Source organism: Haliaeetus leucocephalus, unplaced genomic scaffold (genome assembly GCF_000737465.1).
Source record: "Haliaeetus leucocephalus isolate CR32 unplaced genomic scaffold, Haliaeetus_leucocephalus-4.0 Scaffold1, whole genome shotgun sequence".
In the NCBI taxonomy this organism is placed as follows: domain Eukaryota; kingdom Metazoa; phylum Chordata; class Aves; order Accipitriformes; family Accipitridae; genus Haliaeetus; species Haliaeetus leucocephalus.
In genome coordinates this window covers 6,133,903-6,147,107 of record NW_010972437.1, presented here as the reverse complement: position 1 = coordinate 6,147,107, position 13,205 = coordinate 6,133,903, and the positions used below count along the sequence as shown (strand labels likewise).

Sequence of the window (13,205 nt, the reverse complement as noted above, 5' to 3'; positions counted from 1 at the left end):
CACAAAATCCAGGCTGGCAAGGCAGTTTTTGGCACAGGAGTGGTGATGAGCCTGTGATCCGGGAGCACCCCCAGCCCACCTCATCTGCCCTGCCCCTGTCCCCACCAGGGCTCCCAGGTAGGGTGGTGGGCAGTGCTGGGTTTCTATCTGAGCTGTCAGGGTAGCCAGCAAGGGTGTCACCAGCTATAAAGGTCATTGGATTGTCATTGACCACATCAGTAAAGGCAGCGTGGCTGCAGCTTCTTTCTTTCTTTCTTAAAGGTGACCTAAAAACCCAACTCTTTTCAACTGAGCATTTATTTCCATATCTTGTGCTAAATTTCGCTTATCACGGTGTGAGAGAGGAGCAATCTGCATACAAACAACTACATACCAGTCTTTGAATCCCCTGATGGGTATCAGTCAGCAGTCTGTGGGCTGACAAAAATGCCACCTGCCCTGGCTGGTCCAGCTTCCCTGCTGCTCACTTTGTGAGTCAGTTTGGCAGGGCTGGCCCGAGCTCTCCATTGCTGGGCATCAAAGTCTCCTCTCAGGCTGGTCTGTGCTGCCGAAGCCAGCATGAGTCCTGCTGATTATCTGCAGCTTCCTTATAAAAAGCTGATCATTGTGTTTGCTGCTATCAGCCAAACTGTAGACAAAGATGCCAAATGCAATAAGAGCCCCACATGAGGAAACTGTCGTTGTCTAATGCAGTGACATAGTTACGTCTCTCTCCTGTCTCTAGAGGACAGTCCCTGACTCTGGGCTTAGGCTTTGATTTTCTCCCTAGCGCAGAGCTTGTGTTATTTTCCCTGTTTATCTACTTGTCTTTCAAGCTGTTTGGAACGAAGTACACCCTTATCCCTGTTCACGGCGTTATGCTGTGATTTCTGTTTGGCCTTATTTTTTGCCTCTGCGTTTTACCCCACAGGTTCACACCAGAAAAGCTGGCTGCTTCATTAGGTAGTCAATTAAAAGCCTCTCCTGAGTAGCTCTCCAGCTAGGCACTGCATAATGCAGTGCTGGGATCCTGCTATTACTGTGGGCTGCTGGCCTGACTCCTGTAGGTTAATGCTGAATTGAATAACAAGTCTCCCATTAGTCCTGGGAAGGTTCATGCTGCCTGGAAGAGCTGGAGCAGAAGGGTTTGTAGAGGAGAGGGAGGGTGTCCCAGTGAAACTGAAGCAGAAACCTTTGTGAATGCTAATGCCGGGTTACAGCGGCGGCCGGCAGCCTCTCTAACATCCCCTTTCGCCTCCGATAGCTCCAGGCTGCAGATTTCTGTTGCCTATTGTCCTGTCTCCACAGCACAGCGGTTTCAAAGTCACCGTGGTATGAATATGACACAAATTCCCCTTTCCCCGGCCACCCCGAGGCACCTTGGCTGTGTGAGAGGGGCCACCGAGCTGGCCCGGCTGCAGCCGAGGCCAGTGCTGAGGTCAGCAATAAATAAGAGACAACATTGTCTGCCCTCCTCACCACGCAAAGGTCTTCCTTAAGGATAGAAATAACTTGCATTTCTGGTGCGGGCAGCTCAGTCTGTGAGAAAGAGGGCTCTGTTCCTCCTCTCAGTGGAGACCCCCTGCCACAGCTCCTGTTACCCCCGCTCTTGCCGTGGCCACATCGTGGGGATGTGTGCTGGAGCTGGCCGTCGTCCCTTGCATGGGTCTCAGGGGGCCACAGGCTAACTGCACGCTTCCTGAGGGTTTTCAGCTAACAGTGGAGACATTGGGACCCTCCCCCGGGCCCTTTCACTGTGTAAATATTTGTGCTTCCTGATTTTCTCAAGAGGAAACTGAGGCACAGAAGTCCGTGCCAGAGAAGTAGAGGTTGCAGGAGACCAGCCCCTGGGGACAGCTTTTCCAAAGAGATGACATCCCTGTTACTCCTCTCTGCTCCTTCCCAGGCAGCCCCCTCCCCGATCGGGGGCTCCTCCAACAGAACTGGAGCTGCTGTGGCCCTTTGCCAGCATGGCCAGCGGGTGGCAGCCGCAGCAGCGAGGACAGCATATGGCAGCCCTCTGTGTGCTGGCTGGCCCTTCTGCGGGCTTTGGGGTGGCAGACACAGGGGTTAGGGCTGGCAGGGGAAGCCCAGCCCAGCTTGGTGTGGCCTCCCTTTCCCACCAGGGCCCCCACCACCGGTGTGGGGGACATGGCAGGGTGGTGGCCTGCCAAATCGCTGCCATGGCTTTGGGTGGCTTTGGATGGGATCGCTCTCCTAGTCCTGTTTTTGGAGTAATTGGCAGGGGGATCAGCAGTGTTGTACAGGTTACGTTTGCAGAGTTGTCTCAGGGATTTAGAACCATGCTGTCCATTCCAGTGAATGCATGGACCTTGTCTCTCCATCTGTGGAAAGCTTTGAAAAATCACCCTGTTGGTCCTTGCAGGAATTCACACAGCTCTTGGGTTACAGGATGTTTCCAGAACTGAATACACAACCCCTCTAAGCTCAAAATGGGGGTTCCACAGTGTCAAGCTATTGACATTAAACTGCATTGTTGCTAAAGCTGCGGGTTTTTTCCTGCCACTACAGGGTCTGAGGACTGCTCCAGAAACTTCACTGCCTCCAATGGCACTATTGAGTCTCCAGGTTTCCCTGACAAGTATCCACACAACCTGGACTGTGTCTTCACCATCATAGCCAAGCCAAAGACAGAAATCCTCCTCCACTTTCTGCTCTTCGACCTTGAGCATGACCCGCTGCAGGCAGGAGAAGGAGACTGCAAGTACGACTGGCTGGACATCTGGGACGGCATCCCTCAGGGTAAGCCACGGGTTGCTGCGCTGCTGTCCTCAACCTCTCTTGGTGTCTCACAAAGCTCCAAAACTGTGCAGGCTGTATCTGAACACCAAAGGTGCCTAACCTCAGAGGTGGCTGCACCATTGGGGTGCTCTGTGGCCAGCTGTGGGGATGGTGCACTTGCAGAAGGCTGCATGCATTAAACCCCAAACTACTGCTCTGTTGTAACCACTGATCTGAAGAGCCCCATGGGACGCTCCAAGATACCACAGGTTCTCCCTCAGGGAAGGGCAGTGAGTTCATGCAGTGCTGGGAGGACCTCCCTATTCTGTACCAACACAGAGAAACAGAGCAGTTTGGAGCATTTCCCAGAAATTGCAGAGCAACGCCTGCTGCAGTAGATATTTCTGCACGGCATACTGCATGGCACAAGGCCAGCGGATGTAAAAAATAGCCCATCCCCAAAGTCTTTCTTTTATCCCAGTCGGTCCTGCTAAGGTATCCCTGCTGAGTAATGCCAATCTGCTGGTGACCCAGGAGGGTCTGGGAGGGTTTGACTGGTGGAAAAGTAGGCATTACCTTTGCTCTCTTTCTTTTGCAGTAGGCCCCTTGATAGGCAGGTACTGTGGCACTAGGATGCCGTCAGACATCCGTTCAACCACCGGCGTCCTCTCGCTCACCTTCCACACGGACCTGGCAGTGGCTAAAGATGGTTTCTCTGCTCAGTACTACTTGATCCAGCAGGAAGTCCCAGAAAGTAAGTTGGAAATGTGTGCGTATGACATAGGCAGTCATGTCACCTGTTCTTCCCAAGTCTTGCACTTGGCACATGCGAGAGTGAGGCAGACAAGAGTGTGTCCAGGGGCTGGTTCCCCACCAGCAATGCAGACAGCAGTTACACTAGGTGTGTTTTCTGTTTCTCATAGAAATGAGATTTCAGTAAGAATCACACTTTCTGACCTTTCTTTGACTTTTCACTTGCTCATGAAGTCTTCTCAGTACCTTTTGGGATGGAATCCTTCATGTATGTGCTCAGCCCATAGGATTTAGGGGAAGACTTCAGCCCAGCAGCTGCAGCAGATTCATTAAAGCACAGGGGAAAATACTCTCCCTCTCTCTGGTTTTCCAAAAATTCACAGCCCCACACTACAAATTGGAATTTCTTGGCTGTCTAATTAAAATATGCCTAAAGTTCTAAGAATTTCAAACCAGAATTTGGTTTAGATCCCTTATTAAGTGAGGTAAATTGATGTGGAAGGAGGAAGTAGGTTGTGTGTTTTGAGAATTGAAGAGCATTCTGATTCTTCGTGATAACGCTTGCAGGCAAGGAAAGATTCAGTTTGTTTTCCCATGGTATTTTTACATCAGAGCTACAGTTCTCAACCTCGGTTTGCAGTGAACCTGTGATACAATGGAAGAAGCCTGCAGGACACCCCTCAGTCCCAGAGAAAGAGAGGGAGTCCCTGACCCAACACTGAAAGCCTATGACAGAGAGCAGGGGTTGTGCAGCACTAGGGCAGCTGGGTTACAGGCTCTTGCTCTGTGATTGGGTTGTGATTGCTCTTCTCCTGAGGCTGTGAGAGTTACAGACAAGCATGAGCTCTTCACCATTGCCTATCTTGACATTCAGTTGATCTGTTCTTTAATCCTCTTCCTATTCTGTTCTTTAAAAGGATTGGGAAATAAAATGTTAATGACACACAAAGCTTGAGAAATCAAGCATAAGAGCTGTTAAAGGGCCAGGCCTGTTTTGATTTATGCTGGTGTAAATTGAAACTTTAATAATACCACTGAGATCTTAACTTGGCCCATCATTTCCACCCAGGGTTGGCTTGGCCACATTAAAAACACAGGCAGTTTGGTGGGGCCCCATTGGTTTACAGCAGCAGCATGCTTGGGCCCATGCAGTATTTCCTATCCATGTTTTCTTTGCTATTGTTTTTACAGGACAGCTGCCATAAAATATATGAGACATGCAATGAGATTGAGCTAATTGTGACTTTTAAAGCCTTAGAAGTGAGGAAACTCAAATGAAAGCATACCAGAGTCTTTCATATTCTTGGCTGGTTAATTCCTATGGGCCTGATATCACACGTAGCACATGCACATATACACAGACACATACACACATGTATCCATACTCTCAACATGCACACAAAACCTTTAGACCTGCCCATTTCAGGCCTTGACGTTCCGGCCGGTAGCACAGCAGTAAGCACCCTTCCATTGTGCCTGCCCTTACTCCTTGCCTTGTCCGTGCTTAGATTTCACCTCCAGCCTTCAAGAAGCTGGGAAACTTTATGGCAAGGGGACTTGGGACATCTTGATGGAGATGGTGGGAGGGGAGGGAAACTGTGTGAAAACTGTGCAAAGGTGAAGGAGATGGAGAAAGGGAGAAAGATCTGGACTGTATTAGTTTTCAGAGGGCCGTGCAAACATAAAGCTGCCCCGTCTTTCATTTTTCAGTGCCATCTGTCAGCGCACACAACCTGCAAGATGGTGCAGATCTGTTCATCCTTCCAGGCAGGCAGCTTTGCTCGGGGTCAGCTGGGGAGGATAGTTCAGGGCTGCCTTCCACTTGGGAGTGAAATACAGAGACTGTAAGCTGATCCGTGTGTATGTGTGTGTGTGTCCACTCCAGACTTCCAGTGCAACGTGCCGCTGGGGATGGAGTCTGGCAGGATCTCCAACATGCAGATCAGTGCCTCCTCCACCTACTCAGATGGGCGATGGACCCCTCAACAGAGCCGGCTCAACAGTGATGACAATGGCTGGACCCCCAATGTAGACAGCAACAAAGAGTACCTCCAGGTACACACGCTTTCCAGCCCCCTCGTCTCTTCCCCCACCAAATAGAGTGTCATGCTGTTAAACTGACCCTTGACCACAAAAGCTTGTTGGATCTTTTTATTGCCTCTGTGGCTCATGGGGAGCGAGCAGCAGGGGAGCTGCAGTACCTCCATGAAATGCAGTGGGCTGGCTCTCCCATTAGCGTGCCTGCACGAGGGCTGACTCGACCCGCTGTCCCTCTCCCACCCCTTCCTTCCTGCCCAAAACTTTGATGGACTTCCCAGCATACTGACAGAGACTGAGGGACCTCTGCCACTTACAAGGGCCACTGACTCCGCCACTGGCCTGAGGACCAAAGTCTCCAGGGGGCACATGAAAAAACAGCTAGAATTATATTTATCTCATCAGTGATGCCGGGGGAGCAAGAGCAGGCTAATGTCAGGTAGGGGCTGACAGAGCAAAGGCTTTCCCTCGGAGCTGGTTAGAGCCACAGTCTGTCCGCATGGGGCTTCTGGCTGTGTCACATTGTCACGAGACATTGCTTGCTAAAGGGCACTAGGAATGGGAGGTGGTGAATGTCATTGCCTCTAGCAGACATCTCATTCTTCATTCATGGCAGTGCTACCAAGCCAGCTCTGCTGACCTTTCTCAACCCATGTTGGAAAAAAAAAAAAAAAAAAGCAAAAAAAAAGGAAAAACCAAAAACTGCAGCACTTGCTAATTGGACATTATGCTTTTATTTTCCATGGAAAAAGTCAGCCTCTGTCCTGCTTTAATGGACATGAGCTTCTATGCAGATCCTGTTGCTTGGTCTGAGGCAGGAAGGTCCCATATGGACAGACATCAAGATCCTTAGTTACTCTTGTCCCATGGTCCTATCTGCAAACATCCTGCTGAAGTCAGCCTGGGGAGGTTTGTGCCTGTTGAAATGTGCACCCATAGATGGAGTGATACAGACTGATATTGCAGCTTTTCATTCTTCAGAGACAGAGGAACTAACTAGCCAGCCTGGGCTCTCAGGTGGTCACCACTGTCTCTCTTGTCACTTTTTCCCCTGGAAAGGTGGACCTCCAATTCCTGACTGTGCTCACAGCCATTGCCACACAGGGTGCCATCTCGAGAGAAACCCAGAATGGCTACTATGTCCGTACCTACAAGCTGGAGGTCAGCACCAATGGGGAGGACTGGATGATGTACCGACATGGGAAAAACCACAAGGTAAAGGCCTTTTTGTCTTTTTTGCATGCACCTTGGTGAGTCTTGCAGCTGACAGGAGGGAAGACAACAGAGAGATTTTACAGGCCTGGAGGGTTTAATCTGGGAGGAACCCTTTTTCTGATGAGGGCTAAAAGACTGATGATGCTCTGAGCAGAAATAGTCCTTTCTCCTCTGCACACCAATGAGGAAACACTATTCCTTGGAAAACCTGGCTGCGGTTGCATCTTTCGTGGTGGCGAGAGTATGTTCTTTGACTGCAAATGAAGGAGAAAATGCTTTCACAGCCTGTGTTTTGCCATACAAGATTCATTGAGCTTTTATGGCCATAGCCCCGTCTGCATGCTGGGTTAACAATCACAAAACCACATGAAACTGTAGTTCAGGAGTTACTGAGGCCTGGAAATGAAAGGGCACAAATCCTAAGAGGGGATCGCACCATCCCAGAGAACAAAATGAACAATAAATAATGAGGAGCAATTCAGGCTGCCAGAGCTGTGGGATCTGCACTAGCAGGCGTGGTCAGCAAGGGTGCATTGAGCCCTGGGAGCTGCTGCATGCTCTTGCTGTGTTTCTGGGAGGCACACAGAGATGGGAACGAGGGGGAGGGAGGGTAAATATCAGTGTTCAGCCGTTCCAAGCCTTGCAGGGGCTGCTGCGTGGCCAGGGAAAGCAAGCTTGAGGTGGTCCGCATGGGAGCTTTGGCGTATATGGGGAGGGGTGTTAAGGCAGCCGTGGGGCCAGGCTGGTCCTGCTCTGTCATTTGCCTTGATTGTGTGGTTGTCCCCTGGTTAAGGGCACCTCAGGAAAGCCCTTTCCTGCTCTTTTGTAGTGCCCACCAGCACTGCTGCTGCAGCTCAGGTCCTCCCTGTTTATGTGCCATAATCTGTCTGTGTGAACTGGGTGGCTGGGGTCCCACACACTTCCCCCCGCATGCACGTCCCAGCAATTTCTGCTTGCTCAGCACTTCTGTTAAATTAGCTGTCCCCTCCATTTGCTGGCACAGGCGGTGCTGGCATGAAATGCAGTAGCCTGCCTTGTCCAGGATTCATCCAGACATTTCCTTCCCTTCCGGGCCATGTGATTTCCCCTTCCCCACAAGTGTGTCTCATGGTTCAGATTCACTCTGCTTCCCAGAATGAGTCCTCTGTGCAGAGGCCCCTAGCAGGGTCTCATGCCTCCAATACTTGGAGTATTTAAGCTCCTCATGTGCCAGTGAGGTGGTGTTAGTCCTATTTTAGAGGTAGGGAAATGGAGGCACAGGGCATCCCAGCACCCCATAGGAGAGTCAGCAGCTGAGCTCCCCCAGACCTAGGGCGGGCTGGCTCCGGGACTGCAGCTCATGGCAGAGCTCACGTATAACCCTAATGCGGTGGCCATGTGCTGGTGTGGAGGCTCCGTGCTCTCCTAGGACCCACTGACTGCAGCAGATCTTTCTGTGAACTGGGGCCATCTCTCCTCACCCCAGGCACCCCGTGGAAATGCGTGAGTTTGAGGTCTCACTGGGACCATTTCTGCAAGTCGAGGCAGACAGGAGATTGGCAACATGCCGGGCAGAGAGATGGGCTAAATACACAGTTCAGTGTTTCAAATAACCACTGGCAATAAATTTACCTTTCAGAGTCTAACTGGGGTGGGAATCTGACCTGGAGGGTGGTTTTAGTCACAGGGAAAAGTAGATGTCCCATCCTTGCAGTCCCAGGCATTGGACACTGGATCCTCAGCCACGGTGGAGCAGGACAGCACAGTTGGTTTCAGTGCTGCTGGGCCAATTTACATCACTCCAGCAAGACCCTAAAGCCTGGCTGGTCCCAACCCAAAGCTGTCCCATAGCCACGTGAATTGCCACCATTTCAGGATTTCACCCTTGAGTCCTATCAGCTTTTTTCTGCTCTGTTTTCTCTCTTCATAAAACAGAAGAAAAATCAAACTTCTCCTTTTTTACTCCTTTATTCCAGTCTCACTTCATTCCCATGTTCTGGTCTCAATTTAGCAGACACCTCCCGAGGCTGGAGGATAGGTAATTGCTTTTTGGTGGCTCGCATACCCCTTGCATCCAGGTGACTGCTTTTCCTTCCTGCCGAATGACTGGCTGCCAGCCGCCAAGCCGCAGCAGGACCAGGGCAAAGCCCCTTGCTCATGGGCCTAGTGCCGGGGGCTCTGGCCCCACATTCCCCATCCGCATTAATCCCCGCCATTCCTGCATTAGGCAAGCTCCCAGATGTCTGTATTCAAGGTGCAGATTCCTCCCTGCGTCAGTGCGGCGCTCCGCACGGTTCAGGCTGCAACAGTGGAGTGAACCATGCCAAATAGATTTGTCAAGTCTGCCGCAGCTTGATTTGGTGCCATGAGGAGCGGGGAGGGAGAGGAGGGGGTGGACAGACAGGGACTCTCTATTCCTCTATATACATGCAGATATATATGTGTGTATATATATATACACACATATATATATATATACACATACATATATATATATGCACATGCACACATAGGCATATGGGGTGTATCAAGCACTGCTCTGAATTTCTGCTGGCTCTGTGGGCCAAAAGCAAAGCTCTGCCATGTTATAGGTGGGTCAGCTAACATCTACATCTTCATCAGGGAACTAAAGCAAGTGAAAACCAGCAAGTGCAGGAGAGGTGGAGAGGGGATGATGGTCTCTGCCAAGGATGGGGAGCTCTGACCCCCGCTTTCTTTCCGCTCTCTTTCACCCCCATTTCCCCTTCTTCTGGTGTTTCAGAGGAGAGTGGGACCAGGGTGTTTCCTTGTGAAACATGATGGCTCACCTTTGAGTCCCCAGCCACTGACCCTCACGGTGAGAGAAACGGGAAAGGCAGGATGAAGCAGAGGAAAACAAAATTAATACGTGCTTGCAGCAGAGAGGGCTGGCTGGGCTGTTTCCATGCCGAGCGCTGCTGCGTTTCTGGGGTGGGGAGGCAGCGGGAAGGCAGTGTCAAGTCTGTAGCCAGCATGAGAAGAGCCCCACACTCACACCTTCTCCTTCCTGACCCATCCCTGCCAGGCTTTCCCCCTGCCTGGCAGCCTGCTCCCCACAAAGCCCAGCCCAGCACACCCCAGACATCCCCCTGTCCAGGGGGTGATGCTCTGTCCTTGCCCAGGGCATGGGACCAGGGGAGAGGCTAACCCAGTGACCTGGCTGAAGGTGCAGAGCTGTCTTCCTGTGTGTCCCCCGAGGGAAGAGAGCGGCCACCAGCATGTGTTGCCCCACACCACCCCTTACTACCCACCAGCAAGTTCCCATGGGACAGGACCAAACAACCCCTGCCCCGGAAGGGCTGCTCTGACTCTTGCCCTCACTTTTTCATCCCCCTCTGTGTCACCCAGGGTTGATGGTCCCAGAGGTTATCTTCTGGGCATCGACCCCGGTGTGCATGCTGAGATCTTACCTAGTTGTTCACAAACGTCTTAGGAAACAACAACTCGTTCTTGAACCCAAGGAAAAAAAAGAGCACCTGGCAGGATTTGACCTTTTGGTATTGGCCATTTTCTTCAGACAGATTCAGCTATGAGAATTTTATTGGAAAACAAAGCTCTCATCCATTCTGATTCGTTTCCTTCTTTGTAGGGTCTCGGGTTCCAACTCCTGTGTGGTCTCAGATGCTCTGTCCTAATAACTGTAGAGATCAGCTCATGGGGATCACCTAGTGTGGCGAGGGACTGGGGGACAGGATGGGTCTCAGGATTCTGGGTGGGTTGGGACTGTGATGGGTGCTCTTGCTGCCTCCATTGCTCTGTGTGCAAAATGGGAGGATGTGACTGAAACATTTGCTCTGAGAACCTGTAGGAGTCAATGGATGAGAAATGGCAGCAAGATCCAGCTGATGTGCATTTTCCATTTCCTACTCATTTTGATGGTTTTGTGCTTGTTATCAGCTAACCTTCCTGGGCGGTATTTCAGGTGGATGCAAGAAGGCAGGCTGACTTGCTGCAAAGAGCCGAATATCTCAGCTGTGCGTGGAGCTGGGGATGTCAGAGGTGTTCGGTGCTGGCAGGGAATATTGAGGATGACTCTTTGGAGACCCTTGTGCCTTCCCTTAGGAGCATTCCTCTGTCCTTTCAGTTCTTAATGTCTCCTGTGTTCATTCACAGGGGGAGGGAGAGAAAAGGTTTCAGTCCTGTGGCTTTTTTATCTGGAAAACTCAGGAAAAGCTTGTATGATCAGCCAGAAGGCCACAAGTGCTTCTGCAGAGAGACATCATGGTGCAGAGGGTTTGCCCAGAAGCATCCCCAGGTCCCAGCCTGCTTCTGCTGCTTTTGCAGGCAGGACAAAGACATCCAGCTTTGGGAAAGGCAGCCTCGTGCATTCACCCGTGGTGCAGTACCAGGGGAGAATTACAGCCCTGGCTTTCCTAGCAAGGCTGCAGCTTTGTACTTCTAGGCCTGATATCTCCTTTGCAGGCTAACAGAGTGCCACTCCTGGTGTCCCTGGTGACTCCCAGATCTGAGCGGAGCCTCTCCAAAGACACGGCGCTGGCAAGCCCAGCCCAGCACACTGTGCCTTGCCCAGACGGCTGTGCTTCGCTGAGTGTTGCCAAGTATCATTTTTCTTTTACCTCCTTGTTCCTGGATTTAATAAATCCAGAACTATCCACCCTCCACTCGAGCCAGAATCCTCCCACCATCAAACATGCCCCATTTTATGCTTTCCCTATCTGACAAGGAAAATAATCTCCCCTACTTTTCTCCTTCATGCTTCTCTGTCTAAATCCTGAAGCCCTAATCCTGTTAGCATGCTCTGTTCCAGGGCTCTGTCTCCACGGGGGTAACATAATCCTGCAGTAAATCTAGTGGGTCCAGAGAGACACATACATACGGACGAAGGCAGGGCTGCTGCCATCCTTGGCCTTCTCCTCTGCCTCCCCTAGCTGCTTTCTTTAGCTCCCCAAGAAATTGCATAGTGGCCAAGCGGCACAATAAATAAAGTGGGAGAGCGGTTACCTCCTGCCCCCTCCCTGACTCATTGCCTCTTCGACTTCACGGTGCTTTTTGTCTCCCTGTCTTTCACTCCCTTCACTCCAAACTGCTGTTGGCACAATGCCCATACCCACTGGCGCTAATGCAGCTTCAGAAATCCCCCCATCACCCTGTGGCGGTTCCAGCATGTCAGAAATACAACTTGTAAGTGTTGGTGTGGAGCGTGCATGTGTGTGCACATGGAAAACATGCCCGATCCTCCTCTAGCCTAGGCATCATCTCCCACCACTTGCTTTCTGCAGCAAATTAATTAAGCAGGTCAGCTCTCATTGATTATCAATTTAATTTTACATGTAGACCTGCCAACTGGACTAAAACGGAAGTAAACATGAAGTATATGGGGAGGGGATGGGCAGCTTTTTGATGCAGCAGTGAAAGTGAGTCCCTTGACTGCTTCTTGGAAGGTGCTTTTAATTTGTTAATGGTTTTCCCATTCGTCTTCTGGCTCCGTCACCCTTCAGCGCGTGTGCGTGTGCACGCGCATGCGCATGTGTGCTCTCTGCTGAGTTGTATCTATCTATCTCCCTAGATCACAGCCAGATTTTTTTTTTCTGCTGGTGTAAATTACTGTGACTTCTTATACTTCGATGGCAATATGTTGATTTACACCATTTGAAGACTTGGCTCAAAATATGTGCTGAGTGGGATGGGAAGCAGATAGGATGGGAGGAATAGCAATGTTCTATTTTGGTAAGGGGGAAGAAATCTTTGCTTTCTTGGCACTCCCAATTTCACACATTTTCCTGCTAGTTCTTCCCATGCCGTGAGTGCTAATTTGAGGCAGGATGTAGAGCCTGTTCAAGTCAATAGGACTCTCTCCACAGTGTGCTCAGGCTCTGGGGTCAGCATTTTCAGTGCAGAGAAATCATATGCTCAGGGTCAGACCCTGGTCAGCAGCATCGGGACCTGCGGGCTCGCGATGCATTTCCACTTGGGAAGGAGGTTGAAAGGCCAGGCACGCAGGAAGACCCCACTTCTCTAACAGCACTAAGCATCTGCCCTCTGAAAATGGCCCCTTCCTATTACGCTGAACAGGGTGCGAAGCAATGACTGTCTATGATAAATTGGGGCTTTTCAGAAACAAGGTTCACTGGGGCAGATCCTGTCAATGTGGCTGATACTAGAGCTGGAAGTCAGGTGCCATTTCTGCCCTCATAAACTGGCAGTCCGGAGCGTTAAGGCCCCGATTCAGAGTTCCATAGCTTGTTGAATGTCATCTAGTCTGAGGAAATTACAGGGCCCCAAATCTAAAGCAGAATTGAGGTTGCTCTCCTTGGAAGCAGGTGGTTGGGACTAAGGTCGTGTAAGAGATGCTTTCAGCAATGCATGTGGTAGTGATAAAGTTTTTGGGCTCAGTCCTGCTTCTGCTTTCTGTCAAGCTTGACTTTGCAGAAGTCAGCAACAAATTACGCTGGTGTAAATTTGGATTCTGGCCCCTGATGCTCGTATGTGCGAAGTGAACTAAAAAAGAACAAAACTAGAAA

At 50.7% G+C, this 13,205-nt stretch overlaps 1 protein-coding gene across 3 annotated transcripts in view; it reads left to right on the top strand.

Moving 5' to 3' along the window:
* NRP2 (neuropilin 2) overlaps positions 1–13,205 on the top strand; it is an 87,208-nt gene that overhangs the window by 31,033 nt on the left and 42,970 nt on the right. For all 3 annotated transcript variants that reach the window (XM_010565309.1, XM_010565319.1, XM_010565329.1), the window contains exons 4-7: positions 2,512–2,742; positions 3,320–3,475; positions 5,360–5,529; positions 6,571–6,726. In XM_010565309.1, the coding sequence (XP_010563611.1) occupies positions 2,512–2,742; positions 3,320–3,475; positions 5,360–5,529; positions 6,571–6,726 (713 nt within the window). The remainder of the gene's footprint in view (positions 1–2,511; positions 2,743–3,319; positions 3,476–5,359; positions 5,530–6,570; positions 6,727–13,205) is intronic.